This window comes from Hoplias malabaricus, chromosome 1 (genome assembly GCF_029633855.1).
Source record: "Hoplias malabaricus isolate fHopMal1 chromosome 1, fHopMal1.hap1, whole genome shotgun sequence".
In the NCBI taxonomy this organism is placed as follows: domain Eukaryota; kingdom Metazoa; phylum Chordata; class Actinopteri; order Characiformes; family Erythrinidae; genus Hoplias; species Hoplias malabaricus.
In genome coordinates, this window is record NC_089800.1 from 60,905,503 (window position 1) to 60,924,100 (window position 18,598).

Genomic DNA, 18,598 nt, shown 5'->3' on the forward strand with positions numbered 1-18,598 from the left:
ACTGAGGATATTTTGGGATTTGACCCCTACCCCTCCCCAGCCCTCGTGCCGGGTTCATCCAGAATAGCTGAGTGCAGGCCGGCACGGGCAACTGCTGCTAGGGGGCTGTGGTGGGGGCCAAAAGAAAAAGGCAGCTGGGGTAGAGACAGTAGAGGAGGTCAAAGTCGTATCCACTAGAGCCCATGGTTTTCCACATGCCCTTGGACACTGTCACTTTCTGTTACTGCTTTTGCTGCTGTGGGTTGTTATGAGAGGAAACGTTTGGTAGAGCCTAGCTGCACCACATTGGCAAAATACTACAATTGCATTTCCACATCATGAAAATGATATAAATTGCAAATTAGGTCTGTCACTGATCATGCAAAAACATGCATAGCCTTTCAATGATTCAGCAATACTACATTTAGAAGCCTGTATAATTAGAGTGACCAGACGTCCTCTTTTACACGGAAATGTCCTCTTTTTCAGACTTAAAAAAGATGTCCGGTCGGAATATCACAAACGTCCGGGATTTTGTTTTTCTAGAGCTTACACAGAACTTCGAGAAGCGTTTCGTTCACAAACTAGTCCCGCCCTCCCCTACTCCGATTGGTTCACTTGAGTAGGAAGGGGGCGTGGTGAAGTAGCCTAAAATCTTCGGATTGGACGGTCTGACTGTAGCGCTACCGTTATTGGTCGATAACCTTCTCAGTAAACATTTAATTGGTCAGTCTTCACGTCCCGCCCCCCCCCCCCCCGGAAACGTGTCCTCTTTTTCACCATTTCAGATCTGGACACCCTATGTATAATACTTGACTAAATGTTTACATTTACAACTTTTGCAGCTTTGGAAAAACTCTCCCATGGAAATGTTTAATTTCTTGCCACATGCAGCAGATCTCCTAGAAGCATTGGTTGTGATTTGGACCCCTTGCCCGAGTGAATGTATCTGATGATTCTAGATGTCTTCTGAGAACTACATATCTATCATAGTTATCATATCTCCAATTCTCACATACCAAGCCAGCTGAGTTGGACCTTCTGTTTCAGCTTTTGCATTTGAACTATGACATAGCTTGAAAAACTTGCACCAAATCAGACTGGACATCTCTGACTTTTGAATTACTCCTTCAGATTTTACAGAATAAAAGCCCCACACAGAGAGCACATTATTTAGCATGTTCTGATTCAAGAATTCTGCTTTCAATTTTAAACAAATCTTAAATAGTGCAGCATAAAATAAATATGTAATTAAGTTATATAAATAAGTAATTGCTATTTGTTAGGAAATACCAGTATGTCGTGTGGCAAAAGATACATGTAAATATATGTGTCCAGAAATTTTGTAAATTTGAGAATACTAAGATAACGATTACCATAAGATTTTAGAAAGGGAGCATTTTTTTTAGAATTATTTTTTTTAATTATTATTTTATGTTTAGTTTGCAATAATTGCTACAGAAAAGTTTTTAGCCATTTTTGTCATGGATTGTTTTTGTTTTTATTATAAAAAAAGGGGGTAAAAAAAAGAGGTTTAACACTGAGATGGAAAGGCAATCTAATATGATTGTTCTCAATAGATGTGTTAATGTAGATATAATAAGAGCTTGTGATATGGATAAGTGCTGTAATTTATGAACACTAAACACAATGCATATGGTTATATTGCAAAGTTGTGTGTTGCAGTTCCACTGTAGTTGTATTTTATGTTAAGTAAATACAAAGAGGGGAAAAAAATTTATCCAGAAATTGTAATCAGTGGTTTAATAATTGCGTAACAAGTAACTGTGACAAACCTAAAACACTAGTGTTCATGTGGCTAAAGTCTGGCTCGCATTATTATTAACCAAAAACAAACATTTTTAAATGTTTAATACCTGCATAAACATACAGTAAAATATAGTTCATTGTAAGTCAGCTTTTTTTATTTTATTATTTTTTTTTTTAAATAAAAATGTATTTTACCAATTCAGTTATTTTATCTGTTCCTTCTTAAATATGAATAAATTAAAAAACTTTGTTTAAAGTTTTCTTTACCTGGTAAATGTGTTAATATTGTTCCTCTAGTTGATTTTGTTTCTGAAAATGTCTTCAATTATGAGCCTATATTTTTTATTATCTCCCAGCTAACATCCAGCCTCATTCAGGTTTGTAAAGTAGACAAGCAGTCTACTTTATCTAGAGCATGTTAATTTTGCCTGTGTTTATTTAGAAAGTAAACTTGTCTTCTTTAATGCACAGAGACTCAATGTCTCCAGCTCTATTATCAGTGCAATGACAAGACATTATCTGGTTACTCTGTTTTCTTACTCCACTTTGGACCTAACAGAGAAGAGCCTGGTACAAGTTTATGTAGTCTGTAATGTCCAGCAGTTCACAAATATACTACAATTGCTAGAAATTATTGCCCGAGTAAAGGGCTGCACTGAATCTGGAAGTGGTGACATGAACAGCAGACCTTTTCTATTCAGCTAAACTCATTTAGATTTAGCTCTCTCTGTTTATCATTCTCTCACTGGATTCTCTGGATTCTCCAGAGCACTGGGATTACATCACTCTAAATAAATGTCCACAAACAGCTGCCGGCCAACTCAGACTGAGCCCTGATCCTGTCTCCATACATAAATACACACATCTGAATATTCCTAACTGTTTCCAGTATCACTGAGGGCGTGGCTGTACATGGTGTTGCAGACATTGCTGAGAGGGGAGGGCTCAGAGGGGAATGTGTTTCATCACAGCTGTGTGAGCCTTTCTCACATTGCCTCCATTATCCTCTCCTCTACATTCTACACGCAACTGCTAGCAGACTTCAGCAACACACACTGCAACTACATACTCCACAAAACCTACAAACCTTCTACATGTGATTGTGTGCTACATCTACTTTTTAAAAATATACTTTTTAACTTTAACTCAAAGGCTCCTTTTAAAAACTGAATAGATAACATCCAGTCTCTCTGTAAGCAGTCTCTGGTTCATCAAAATGGCTACAACAGATATGCTATTTCATCCGAAAGAAGACATAGTAGTAGTGACAATAAGAATTGGGAGTATCCTGGATGTAAAAAAAATAAATAAATAAATGAAAATTTTGGATAGCGTGTCAAGGTCAGGCTTAAGATGAGACCTCAAAATAACATATATATGCTGCTTATTACATTTGTGTTGCATTGCAATACCTTACAATGTGCAACATCACTATGAAAACCCAAATTCCTCCACTAGATGGCAGTAAAATCACACTGAATGCAATTGTGGCTGCAATACAAAAACAGTGAGGTACTTTCCCCTGTTCTAGAATGAATGTTTAAGAAGAACATAAACGGCTGATAAATTAATCAGGTGTTTTAACTCTAAACTGGGCACTGCGGTTGTCATTAAATTTCCAGTTGCTCATATCAAATTTGAGTCTCTTAAAAAAAGGACCCAGTCTGTCTCTTCATCTATTATGTGAACAGTTTAATGTGCACTGTCAAACCACACTGGCCAGAACTGAATACTGTATGTCTAACTCAGTACAGATTAGGGTATTTGTCTCATAAACAGGCAGAAACCATACTGGAGAAATGGTAACTCCAGCACACTCATTTATTATTTGGGTGGAAATCTATGGAGAGAGATTAGTCTCAAAATACTTTACAAATGCATACGTTAATCCACAAATTAAACACAAGTCACAAGTATGTTTCACTGTTCACAAATGAACACATCCCAATCTGTGTCTCACGGTCTGCAGTTTGTACAAATACAGTTACATTCATATTACATTCAAAACACATGTTTTTGGTTTTCATAGATATATCATACTTTTATGCGAAAATAAATACAATTGTTTAATTGTAAATTACACATTCAGATATTTGTAAAGTCGAAGTTTCGAAATTAAAACTTATTTGTAAATTGTAGAATCTGCGTTTGTGGATCAAGTCACTCACGTGTTTTTCATGACGTACATTTCTTCATTTCCTCTCGTATTTCACCCGATCCAAATACAAATGCAGCCTGATCCACAAATGTGGCCAGCAGGAGAACAACCCACCGCTGGGTGGCACTGTTTTAGGACGTGTGGGGCCAACTTTAAATGGAGACGCAATTGCGCAACATTTAATGTGGAAGTTCGAACAAAACGCCCCCAAGCCGCTGAATTCACCTTCACATCACAGACAGTTATTTTGTGGTTTTGAAGGTGCCCTGAATGTAACGACGTTAAAATCCATCTGAGCTTCCCTAATTTTACTGCAGACTAGGGCTGTCAAATAAAATACGTTAAAATGATCCCGTATTTGGACTAAAACTGTGTTGCTTATTGGACTGATACGGGACTGATACATTTCGTAATTTGGAGACTGGACTGTTAAAACGGGTGATATGTTTCTGGCAGATGCTCTCCCTCAGCCGGAGGGAGAGGCAGATACCCCACGGCACCGAAACAGAATATACGCCTCTCATTGGTCATCAGTTTTATTTAGCCAATCAGCAGCCAGAGTTAGCTGTCTATCATTTACTGCAGCAGCCAATGGAGTCATAGTCCCGCCTACAGGGGGTTGTTTCGCTGAGAGCCGAAATTTCGAAACTGACTTTACAAATATTTGCAATGTAAATTTAAACAAATGTATTTATTTTCGGATAAAAGTATGATATATCTATGAAAACTAAAAACATGTTTTTATGAATGTAACTGTATTTGTACAAACTGCAGACCGTGAGACACAGATTGGGATGTGTTCATTTGTGAATAGTGAAACATACTTGTGACTGGTGTTTAATGTGTGGATTAACATGTATGCATTTGTAAAGTATTTTGAGACTAATCTCTCTCCATTGAAATCAGCATCATGAAGAATCACAAAGTTTCCAATTGGTGCTCAAATGCTGACATACATTTTTTTACAGCTGTATCATATCTGACCTGAGCTAGATGAGTCAAAACAAAATGTCTTGTTTTTGTATGGTTTTGGATTTTGTTGTTTGTACAAACAACTCTGGGTTTGGTTTGAAGTTTAGTTTTTTATGTAGTAGTTTTACTTTAATTGAAATATGTCTTCAAATTTCATACATTTCTCCCTATGTTTTGTACAAATAGTCTTGGACTTGCTCTGGTCAAGTCTGCAGATGTGGGTTGGGGTTGAAGCTTCAATTGCATTCCCTGCTGACCTCATTCTTGCTGTTTTACCTTAGATATTTATTGCCTGTTATGAGTACACACTTATTTTGCATGTCACATTACCTACTGCACTATGCTTGCAGCAGAAAAAACCCTGCACTCTGTAACTAAGGCTAAGTAAGAGAAGAATTTCAGTCAATGCCCTCTTCCTCTCTCTCTCTCAATCTGCAGTGTTGGTGCTGCTTTACCCAAACTGAGTCATTGTTTGCTGAGAGAGGACACAAAGAGAGCAGTCATTCCTGGAATACAGCAGCTAGCTCACTTCTTCACAGTTGATCACAGAGAGAGGAGAGTTTGAAGAAAGTGGAGGGCAATATGAAAAAATGATTATTAATGTCACAATAAGCTGTCCAAAGTACTGTGTGAGTATGCTAGATTCCTCCAGAGCACTGACCACAAGCTTGTTTCATTATAAAAATGTTTTAGAAAAGTTTCACTAGGCTTAATCCTGGTAATGCTAAGAGCCAAGAGAACATAACTGTCCTTGCCTTATTTTATATAATGAATAAGATATATTTTTTTTTTTTTAACTTACCAAATCACAGGAAAACCTTTCTGTGACATTTTGAAAATACTGTGGACATGTTTCTGCTATATTCTACTCAGGTTAGGGATCAACAAACCAAATACACCCTAACAAAAGACCATTGTAACTTTTGTGGGACTCTAATTATGCTGTTTAATTTACAGATTATGTCTATTTCTTTTGATGTTGATGATTATGGCTTACAGCCAATGAAAACCCAAAAGTCAAAAGAAATAAACGCTTGAAATAGATCACTCTGTTTGTAATGAATAAATATAATATGAGTTTAACTTTTTGAAGTCAACTTCAGAAATGAATCAACTTTTTGTTGATATTCTAATTTACTGAGATCCACCTGTATCAACCGAGACAGATGTGACAGATGTGGCCCTTCATTTCCTCACCTGACATTTAATGTAATATTTATTCAGTCTGTACAGTCAATATATTGAAACAGCTGCAGAAACAGCCTGCAAAATCATAAAAAATATCACTGACATACTTAGCTTACAACAATATTCTCAAATTGAGACAATATTCTGGCATCAAACTTTATACGGAGTGAATTATGATTTTTAATACATATCAATGCCATTAGTGTCATACAAAGAAAAACTGCTGGATTTGGTCTCTTTAAACAGAACAAACTGAAATAAAAATTGGCCAAAAGTGTATATTTATCTAATTCCTTAATCTCTCTGGATATAATATGCATAATACACACACATTTACATAAATCATGCAACATTTAAAATATAAAATTGTTTATTTATATTCCATCATTTAATAACTTATGCTTGTGTTCTGATTTTTGATTATGTAACCATACACTAGCAGTAACAATATTTCACTTTCTCGTCCCACCAACACCGACTATCATCAAGTAAAAACATTCATTCAGCCGTTCCTGAACATGATTCACCATAGAATGTTAGGAAAATGTATCATCCCCATGTTAGACACATTAACTCAGTCTGAATTATGATAAATATCATTCACAGTATGACCTTCAAATAAAGCCCAGCACCGCAGATGATGGTGCAGTGTCTTAGGTTTTTTATGATGTCTCATGCACTCACACATGTCATTTTCTCTCTAAAATGCCTCGCACATGATTTATTCACAGAAACAGCTTCACAGAGCAGCTATAAAAAAAAAAAAGTCATGTGATCTGGGCTGCAGTGTGTTTGCTTTAAACACCAAAGAGAGCAGATGAGCACATGTTTGAGCTGTTTGAGCTCAAGAGAAAGAAGAATACAGTACTCTTTCAGCATCAGGTCTCAGGTCTCAGGTCCCTTGACATCTGCCATTGTAACAATATAATCGATGTTATTCACCTTACTTCTCAGCAATTTTAATACTACCTAGAACACTTTTCATCACACAATCCTTTCCCATTAGGCAATTTCCCTCTTAGGCATATTTAACATATTTTATAATTACATTGCCATTTATGTAATTTTCTTTACAGTGTGGTGTTCCTGAATTTCCAATTGTTGGCACCTAAGCTGATAAGGCCGACATTTGATCACAATTGGATAAGAGAGAATAAAAAAAAAACAAGTTTGGTTGAGTTTTCATGCTGTACTCTGCCTGATTAAGCCATGCTTTTTTTTACAATGGAGAGTCTGGTTTTGCATTAACAATGTAGCAAAAAGAGCTGTGACTAATGCAGGATCTGAAAATTCTTTTCTCAAGCCCAAGGGCCATCTCAAACATCACCATCCTTTTCTATCCTGCATTCACCCTGACAGCCTGGATACTTTAACTATTCATAAAGATACTGCACTGCATTCATGCACACAGCCTAAAAGCTTTCTATCAATATAGAGTGATTATGCAATTTTCCATCTAAGCATTTTTGTCATTACACATATGTAATATTATGTATTATATATGATGTATTATATAAGATGTTTGGAAAGTGAACTACCAGTCCAAGACACAAGTAAAGGCTCTCAGCTTTAGTGAGAAAATTTGTGAGAAAGTATGTTAGCTGGTAGATGTATGGTGTGTTAATTGTGTTAAGGGATGTAAAATGCTAACAAATTTGTAATAAGGCTTGAAAAATATGGTTGTGCTGTGATTTAATTTTGAATTAGTTTACCATATAGTTGGATCACATAACACCTTTGTTTCGTGCTGTGTATCATTCAAAATTTTCAAAAACTAAGAGCACTTTTTTGGTCATATTTGGTGGCTTGAATTCATAATCATTAAATTCATAATCTTAAAATGTGAAAGTTAAATGACTCTTCATGGATTTATTTCTGTGGTCATCAAGTAAAACAAAGTGCAAAGTTCACAAAGCAAAAGTTTTGCTTGAAGTTGCTTGATCCATGAGTGCAGTACTTACCTAGACTTCAATACTAATACTTGTGGAAAAGAATTAACAATATGTATATGTAATGCAGTTAGACAGCCCATCAGCATTTGAACTTATTATCTTACTAAAGGACTGGTTGCTATCATGAAGCTTCCAGTGATACTGCACCCCCTCCCCCATGTAACTTGGTCTTGTACTTACTGACAAAAAGACCCCAGTCTGTGAGGCTGGTCAATCATGTGCCTCTCAGTATCACACTGGCGTACCACAGGGCTGTGTGCTGAGCCCTCTGCTCTTCTCCTTGTTTACTCAAGATTTTTTCCCAGTGCATAGATCCAACATCATAATTAACTTTGCATATGACACCAGCATGATCACATGCAACAGTGATGATTATAAAACAGCAGGGAGTAGATCTAGCACCTGGCTGCCTGGTGTTCCACCAACATTCTCCTGCACAACAACAGCTAAACCAAAGAGCTCATTGTGGACCACAGAAAAACCAAGGGCTGCACACACTCTCCTATTCAAACCAATGGACAGTGGTGAATAATGCACAGCGCAATATTGGGGCACATTTCCCTGCCATCGAAGACATCCAACACCAGCACTGCCTGCACAGTGCATGCAGCATCATCCCCAATTAATCCCAGTCCAGCAAGACACTGTATAACCTCCAACGATCATGAAGGAGATACAGAACCATGTTGTGTCAGGTCAGGTGCAGCTTCTTTCCATCCACCATCACCCTACTGAACTGTACTTTACTATCTATGCACCGCTGACATAATGCATAACCTGGACATATTTTTACTTAGCATCCACAAACACAGTACATATACAGTATATAAGAAGACTGTATTTACACTGTATATACACTGTATATCAATGGATTGTAAATACTTACTATGTTCTATATTTACTTGTACATATTTACCCATGTATATATTCAAATGACCTATATATGTATAGTGTCATATCTTTCTATAATTAATATATTATCCTATCTCTGTGGAGATATAATTATATTGGATTGACATACAATTATGTACATTCATATTCCTTTAACTAATATTTATTGCACATTTTTCTCTTTGCACATGCTACTATTAGCATCTATCTATCTATCTATCTATCTATCTATCTATCTATCTATCTATCTATCTATCTATCTATCTATCAACCAGTAGTAGCTCAATGGAATAATGATGAAAATCGAATTTAAGAATCTAAGAATTATAAATTAGAAGCTGTCCATAAACTAATAAGAGCCTGTGCACTCTACAAAGTGTACTATATAGGCATGTGGTATAAAGCACTGCTACTTGGTTGAATGCTTAGCTATAACATGGTATGAGTATTAACAGCACCCAGGGTGATTTTGCATTAGAGATGAGTGACTCTGACAAAATCAAAACGAGGACAAAGGGACAAGAAAATGCATGAATGAAAAGCCTCAGGTTTAAGAGCTACAGTGGGTTATGTAATCATCTCAGAGTTTATGTTCAGCATCTTATTATGATGTTTGTGTGGTATGAGCAGACTGAGCCTCAGGCCTTGGCAAATATACTGTCACCTGTGTCCTCTATTACATCATCAGATTGTACCGCTAACACAAAGAGCGGGCTGATGACATGGCCTTTCAGATTATTGTGAAAGTGAGAGAGCTCAGAATGACATATGACAGGAGAGAAGAGTCGTCCTGACTGGCCAAAACACAACTAAGTTAATAAAGCCTTAACTGGACCCTCATCAGATCAAACAATGCTCCAGTCATTAAGAACAGGAAATGACAATTACTGACATTCAAGAAATATTTCATATTTTGTCAGTTTTATACTGAAATATTTCATTTAATTTATAATGCCCATTTTAGATAGAAATCTTTAAAAGCATTTTGTTAATAAAATTATTCAAGACACTTCTGATACTCTGGGTCATTTCAATTATTATTATTTATTAATAATAGCAATAATAATAATAATAATAATAATAATAATAATAATAATATTAATTATTATTATTATTATAATTGTTGTTGTTGTTGTTGTTGTTGTTGTGATTTTTAAAATAATTATTCATATTTTCCTTCTTGTGTAAAGTCACCATTTTGGGTTGAAACATATTTCCTAAAGACGGAGTAAGAAATGTAACAAGGAATTTGAAAATTTGATAAGGCAAAAAAATGGAATAGTTTACAGCACAAATTTGCTATGAGAAGAAAGACTTGATATGTTTGTTCTTGAGTATATTTTGCACTATACAGAATTCCCAAATACTGAAAAAGCTACTCCACCTACATGGTAATTGTGAAGACCTGTTATGTTAGAGCACTTGGTCAAACCCAGTAAGAGCTGTGGTTTGGCTGACAAATGCACCTCAAATCGATCTCTAAAGAGAATACACTACATTGTCCTCAATGCAATTCCCAACATTATGCCTCACTCATGCAGGCCTTTCTTTATACTCAAGGTGTAGAGCCTGCTGAGAATTGATCTGTGAACTGAGCTAGAGAACTTGGGCCATGAGACATGTGAAAAGCAAAGGAGTCTTATTGAAGGTCAACAACAATTTGCACATTTTAAAACAATGACACCTATGAGACATCATGTTACATTAGTATATTATAATTTGGAACAACACCATTAGTCTAAAATTAGACTATTATTATCCATAAATGTCATCAGATAAACACTGCATAAAAGTTGCATCAGAAGAATGGACCATATGGGAAAATGTAGCCAAACAATAACATCCCTTCTGAGGGGTGCATGCCTAAATCCCATAGCATCACTAAAAGTTGAATGTTTAAAATATGTATTATCAGCATGCAAACTGTGCACTGAACACTGGCGAACCTCTGAAAATTACATAAAATGTTTTTATTACAGGATATGAATTTATCATGACAGCCTGAGTTAAAAAACAAAGTGATCACTGAAAAATTATAATGAACCTTTGTTGTCATTTTAGGTCAACTCTTTAAGAAGATACTGAACCTCTGGGTTAAAGAGTAATAATGTGTAGTAATGAGTAGTTCCTCTTACCTTGAGTTGTACCAGGTGAACATCCACATGTTTATTGAGGCTGTCCTGCTGGACCGAGTGAGTGAGATCTCTCACTCTGTCTGCTGTGGCCCTTAGCCAGGTCTCTATCTCTGGCAGGTGGAGCACCACCTTCCAATCCGCTCCAGTGTGCAGAGGAGGGGGCTTCTGGTAACTCCGACAGGGACCCCTGCCCTGACCCATCCCGTCCCCACTGCCACTGGCTCCACAAGGGCCTGGTTCCTCATCCTTAAGACTGGTCTCCATTGTGGGTGTGACAGATGTGATCATAGGGGAGGCAGCCTCGCTGACCACTGGCGACACTGCGATGCTCATGGTGAAAAAATACTAGATCCTTGGGATGGGGCCTTCTGAAACAGCTGAGATGAGAAGAAGCAGGAGAAGATGGGACAAGAGAAAGAAGGAGAGAGAGAAAAGTAAATGAGCGAATAACAAAAAAGCTGCCAGATTTTATTTTTATGTATAATATATGAGGAGGAAAGCCAAGCATGTAATTTAGAATGCAAATCCATTGGCAATTTAGAAACTGCCTGTCATGTGTCTGCTGACACATTAGTGAGGTCCAAAATGCAAAGGATTTTTAACTTAGAGTATTATTCCCTTGGTACAAGCCAAATACCAAAAATGGCCCATGGTTTCAGTAGTATAATGTAAAAGACCACACAAGCATTTACATTCATCTGTCAAAGGCTCAGAAGCAAAGCCACAGTCATCAAATCCCCCACACGCTCTGATTAGCTCTCCCCATAATCACTAGGTTTCATTGATATATCTTCCCTCTGTAATTCTCCAGCATTAACCTGCATTCTGCAGGCAGTTGCCTGGTCTGTGTGATGAAAGAGTGAGGTACTCATTCATCTGTCTAGCCCGGTGATTGATGATCCGTTTGGTGTTTCCCAAATAGACCAAGTCTATGCCACCTCCCAAAGGGCTTAGATGTTATGTGACAAGTCACTCCTCCTATTTGACATATATGTTCATACTGCTTCTAAATGAACTCATTGTGAAGATGTAAAATAACTATAACACTGGAAATAAAATAAATAAATAAATAATTAAATAAAAACAGTACAAAAACAGTACTTGGCATAATTGGGTACTTTTAAGATTGTATTCTTCATGTATAGTGTGTTAGCTTGGGTCAAGAATGTTATTTCAAGGCTAAAATGTTAGCATATACACTATATAGACAAACTAAGAGGACACATACACATGCTACAAAACCTACTGGAGCTATTATGACATCATATTCTAAATCCATATGCACTAATATGGAGCTGCCCCCCCCTTTTCAGCTATAACAGGTTACACTCCTTGGAAAAGGTTTTTAAAACCATACTTTCTCAAGTATGTCTATTGGAATTATTGTCAATGAGAGGACCTGTCTCGCAATCTCCATTAAGGTCTTCAGTTGTGTAGAAGTCTTGAGGTCAGTGCTCTTTACGGCCCTGTTAAGTTATACCACACCAAACTAACTCAGCCATGCCTTTACGGCATTTGCTTTATGCACTGGTGCATAGTCATACCTGGAACAGAAAAAGGCCTACCCCAAACTGTTCCACAAATTTGAAAGCATACAATTGTCCAAAAATAACTTGGTATGCTGAAGCACTAATATTTCCCTTCACTGAAACTAAGAGGCCTAAACCAACCCCTGAAAAACAACTCCAATGCATTATTCCTCTTCCTCCAAATTTTAGAGTTGGTATAATACAGTTAGGCTGGTAACATTCTCCTGGCATTTGCCAAACCGACACTCATCCAACTGACTTGTTGCAATGTGGGAACCTATAGTACCCTATAGTACAATTCTCAAACTGAGTGAGCTCTTTAGAATGCCCCATTCTTTCAGAAATTTTGGCATATACATTCTCTCTGAAATCAAATGCATATACATTTAATTTTGCATAATTTTTAATTCATTCATTCATTCGTTCATTGTCTGTAACAGTTTCAGGGTTCAGGGTCGCAATGGGTTTTGGGTCTACCTGGAATCACTGGGCGCAAGACAATAACAGACCCTAAAGTGGGCGTCAATCCTTCACAGGGCGACACATCTATGGACACTTTTGAGTTGCCAATCCACCTACCAACATGTGTTTTGGACCATAGGAGGAAACCAGAGCATCCAAAGGAAACCCACGCAGACACAGGGAGAACGACTTTTTCGTTCACATCATATTTATTTTTACTAGATTTGCATTTGATTTTGTTACAGTCCATTTATTTCAATTAATGTCCACTATTCATTCATTCATTCATTGTCTGTAACTGCTTATCCAGTTCAGGGTTGCGGTGAGTCCAGAGCCTACCTGGAATCATTGAGCGCTATACAGGAAAACACCTCTGATGGGGGCGCCAGTCCTTCACAGGGAGACATATATATATATATATATATATATATATACACACACACAAACAAACACATTCACAACTATGGACACTTTCGAGTCTTTTCGGTATATATCTTCAACATTGTGTCCTGAAATGTGTAGAATTCTAGGCATAAAACACTTGTGTGTCTTGTCTGCACCTTGCCTGATTTTGTTTATCTTTTCATCCAGAATAACCTGGATCTCTTCCATTGTGTGCAAAACCACTCCATTAATTGACCTGAAAATCAGAGTACTCTGCATGAGCACATAGTCAAGAAGCAGACATCAGTGCATATCACAGAAAGAATAGCAAGGATTCAGATGTCAGACTCACAGAACAGTTGGACATTAAAAGGCCATTATAATTCCATCTGCATTATACACTGTTAAATATCTAGGCCAGTTAAGGATCTAGATGTACTATAGGAAATCAATATCACCAGTCAGTTTTGTCTGTATGCACATTTTCATATGCAGCATCATCACTGAGCTGTTCTGTTCCTCTGCCTATGTAAATGCAGCAAATAGACTCCTAAGTGCTGTGATTTACTGACATTTTTGTGCCAGATGGACTTTCTCATATTTTTCTGCTGATTAAACATTTCTAAAATATCACATAATATCAGATGAAAAGAGTTATATGGTTTATCAGATATTGAACTTTAAAAAAAAACAATCTCCAGCATGCAGCAAATTACATAGTATGTATTTAGCTATCAATCAATACTCAATGAAAGACACATCACACAGGACTTGTGTAGCAGAACACAGATTCTGTCTTATGTCCAGCAGTTGAAAATCAAACTTTTCTAAGTTTCACGTGTAATATGACTACGCAGTTCTACGCAGACGGACTTGGCAGAGCAAAACGTACCACAGTACTGTCCAGTGAAGACCAGCCTAATTCTACTTTCACACATCCCCTCCGGCCTTAAAAGGAAATCCTGCTCCAGTCGCCTGAAGAGCATAAACCTCACCCAGTCCCCAGAGCTTGGAACTTCTTTTTCATTCCTGTCTTTGCCTTTCGCCATCCTGCTGAGTAAGTGACAGCCACAGTGTGGCACTGCATGTGTGCGTATGTGTGTGTAAGAGAGAGAGAGAGAGAGAGAGAGAGAGAGAGAGAGAGAGAGAGAGGTATACTACAGAGAGTGAGTGACATGGGTTAAATAGCAGTGTCGTTGAAGGAGGAGAGAATAAGTACACTCACAGCACAAATGTTTGAGAATTATTTAGAATGCAAGCAACATTTTTTGTTTCTTGGTTTAGTTTAGTTTAGTTTAGGTTTGTTGTTTGTTTGTTTTTTTGTTTGTTTGTTTTTTGTGTACTATATGTTCTCCAATGCTGTGGAAGTTTATGCATCAAATATTCTTAACCCATTTTTCATGACCGTTTTCCAAGGTTAAGAATTAAGCAATTTGCTTTTATTTCTGCACATTTAAATGACCTTGGCTCTGACTGCCTGTCCTGTATTGTTTTTACTGCTCTTCAAAAAACATTTTGAGCTGAAAAACTTAAAAGTTGTAGGTTGTAAATGTTGTAGGTTGAACATGACATCTCAAAAAACAATTATTTCCTATAGACTTCAAATGTTTTTTCAGCTTAGTTTTACCTGTGTACTGTATGGACCATTTAATTACCCTTGAGGTAGGTGCTTTAAAGGAATGCTATAGTATTTTTACCTTTAAATTACAGCCTTGATTCATTGTGATGCTCTACTGACCTGCAATAGAGAGAATAGAGCCTCTGTCTAAGCTACTGCAGAAACTGCACTATGGAACTTCTAGAGGAGGGCAGTAAACCACACACACCCCACACCCTGTCCCCTTGATATGAGGACATGAGGATATGTAAAAGTGAATTATGGTCTGCAATTCTAGGAAAAAATTCCAAGAGCACACAAGTCACTACTACCCCACACACCCACCCACCCCTCTCTTTGTGTCTCCCTTCCTCAGGACTCTTTGAAGCCTAACTCATCCTTCAGATTGCTATTAATTCCTGAGTGTGTCAGGATCAGAATGAAATCATACGACTCAGAGTGAGATCATAGCATGAAGACAATATTGAACTCCTTCAGCATGACCACAAATACCAGCTCCTTTACATCCTTCTGTGTCACCTTCAGGTGCCATTAAAAGTATTGAAACATTGTGTTCAATAACACAATAAATAAATAAATAAATATATATTTATATATATATATATATCTAATAAATACATCAAATAATTTAATTTCATTCAATTACAGCTGGTAATACTCCAGTAACCTGTTTTTACTGAATTTGTAATATTTACTTTTTTAAGCCATCTTAGTTAGACTTTCCCAGAACTTGGAAAGCCCAGTGGTTTGCTGCAAGACAGAACCATTAAAAGCCTAAATGCTTTTACATAAACATAATAACCAAGAAAGAAAAAAGTCAATGCCATGACATTAGCAACCAAGAACAATCCTCAAATCAGCACATATGCAGTATCTGAAATAGAAATACTGTTTCCTGTTGGTGGTTAATTAATTAGAATACTGATAGCAAGATGTTCATTTTTTGCAGAATTATCTTGACTTCTGGCCGTCTGTCATTTATAAGGCCCTTAAGCTCCAGGAAATAAAACATTTTGGTATCCAAGAACCTTTTTTGCAATTCGCAATTATACTTCTAAATAAAAGACAGGTTTGACTGATCTACCTTAACATCTGCATATAAAAAAATGTGATACAGATAATAAAGTATAGTGCGAGCAAGCCACCAAAGTATTAAGCTGGGTGGAGGCTCCACTGTCCCAAGCCAATATTAGCTCCAAACTAGCAAATTAACCATAGGCTAAAGTGCTAGTCACAGTACATTCATTCATTCATTCATTCATTAAGTCATCTTCCATAATTTCTTCATCATAATCAGTGTCACAGTAAGTCCAGAGCCTACCAGCAAACACTGAGCACATGGCAGGAACACACAATGGACAGGTGGCCAGTACGTTGTATTGCAGCCTTTCACTCACACTCAAAGTGGTAGAATACTTTGCATAGTCCATTGACCTGCAAACAGGTTTCTGAATTGTGGAATGAAACCTGAGCTCTGACAGATAATTTACAGATACTTAAAAGATATTTTAAATGCTGAAAATATGTTATTCAAAGCAAGGATCAAGCCCAGGACCCTGAGACCCTGGAGACCCTGTACACCAAGTGAAGATACATTCTTATATTCCTTAGATATTTGATATAAATATACTGTAGGTTAAACAACTATAAACATAAACTGATTACAAAGAAAAAATGACAAATATAGGACAAGTTATTCTGCATTAAAGCAAGTCTTAGACAGCATATGTCTGTTTGTGTACCCTTATGCAGTATATAACACTGAACATATGTTTTGATAGGATGTGGAATCAATACTGCTGTATAGGAGGCTAATAAGAGTGAATGTGAGAGGAGGAGTGTAGCCAGAGAGCACTGCCCATGTAATCCTGTAACACCCTCATTATGCCCTGTAACTGTGTTTAAAACCAATTTCCTGCCAGGCAATGATTCACCATGAGTGCCATCATCTGAGTTACTATGATGCATGGGACATTTCCAGAAAAGTGTGTGTGTTTAGTGAAAGATAGCCTTAAAAAGAAGTGGTGTTGAGTAAATAACACAATATCACTGCACTTGAAGGCAGTATCACAATACATGAAATGTATCATTAATTTTTTCATTAATTTTCTAAAGAGTAAGAAATTACACTGGAGCAAATATACCAATATAAACATAGTTCCACATTTAAAAAAGGACAATGATAAAAAGAAAGTACTAATGAGACCATTACCATTAACAGATAAACAGCATAATTCATTTTTCTAAGCCCACAGTAATCTAGGTTTATTTGTAACAACAGCAAATGTAAGTAATGTTAGCAAAGCTAGCCATAGCCAGAGAGCATAGAGAAGCTGAGAGTACTCTCTGCAGGGGAACAATGCAAGGATTGTTCTCCAGGGGGCTCTGGCCCACATCCTCTGAATTATTTATTGTTTCAGAAGAAAAAAAAATCACCACCTCCTAAAATATTACTCAGATGCTTGTTAAAGAGGAACACAATTGAGAGAGCCAAGTAAAGAGAATGACTAAAGTAGAGATGACTAACGAATGTGGCTATGTTTTCATAGTGAAATCCTTTTTCGTTTGTACAATAACTGACATTCCTCCCATGGTGACAATGGGTTACATTACTTTCACGATATCCTAGATTAAATACATTGAATTATCTTCCTGTAAGTACTGTAACTGATTAATTAAAACGATTGTTGCTTTCAAGGATGGATTGAGTGGCATGCTGTTCCTTTGTAAGTGGATCAAGCTGTAGAGAGTGATGCCAAAGAAAAGAACAAACTGCCAAAACATTGCTCATTATCCTGCCATATTCTTCAGACGGCTGCAGTGATGGTTTTGACAGGATGCACACACACACAAAATCCCCTTCTCTCAGTCTCTGTTTAGAGTTTTCCCTCAAGCTTTCGCTTTTATGTCTGTCTCACTTGGGGAGCCTAATCTTACTCACAAAGGAACAATATGGCGGAAGGTTTCCATTTCCATGAAGCAGGAACCTGTCTGAAATCTGAGATTCATTTAATTAAACAGTGTAAGCATATTTTTACTTCTTTGGGATAAACACCTGCAGCCACATTATTTGAACCTCCTGAAGGTCCAAATAATTTCTTTAGGGATGCACTGATCTGATGCAATGTTTCAGTATAGGCACCACTAACCAATAGACATGCTTAGATACAATTATTATAAAATTGTAACATAATTTTCTTTTCAATTACAGTTTTGGCTTCAAACATTAACCAAATAAAAATAATCAAGATGAAACAATCCCTGTTCCACATTCTATTTCATAATTATGCTCACATTTTGCCTTTAATGAACAAAATAGTGCATCCCTTTCCTGTACATGGGTGTGATTTCTCCCCTCCCTGAAGTCTCAAACTTATTCTCAGCCAAACTTTGGTTTGGTTTTAGTTCAGCTTGTAGCAAGATTAATATCTAAATACTCTATAAGGTTTGTTACACAGTGGAGTCTGCAAAGTTTATTTTTACAGAGACCTATGAAATATCAGGATGGCATCACTTTCATACAGCTCCAAGGTCCTAGGGTTGTATGTCTGAGCCTTACC

At 36.9% G+C, this 18,598-nt stretch overlaps 1 protein-coding gene across 1 annotated transcript in view; it reads right to left on the reverse strand.

The window, feature by feature from the left end:
• Nucleotides 1–18,598, reverse strand: part of akap6 (A kinase (PRKA) anchor protein 6) — a 113,119-nt gene that overhangs the window by 89,274 nt on the left and 5,247 nt on the right. The window contains exon 2 of the mRNA XM_066669601.1: nt 11,046–11,422. Within this exon, the coding sequence (XP_066525698.1) occupies nt 11,046–11,378 (333 nt within the window). The 5' untranslated portion in view covers nt 11,379–11,422. The remainder of the gene's footprint in view (nt 1–11,045; nt 11,423–18,598) is intronic.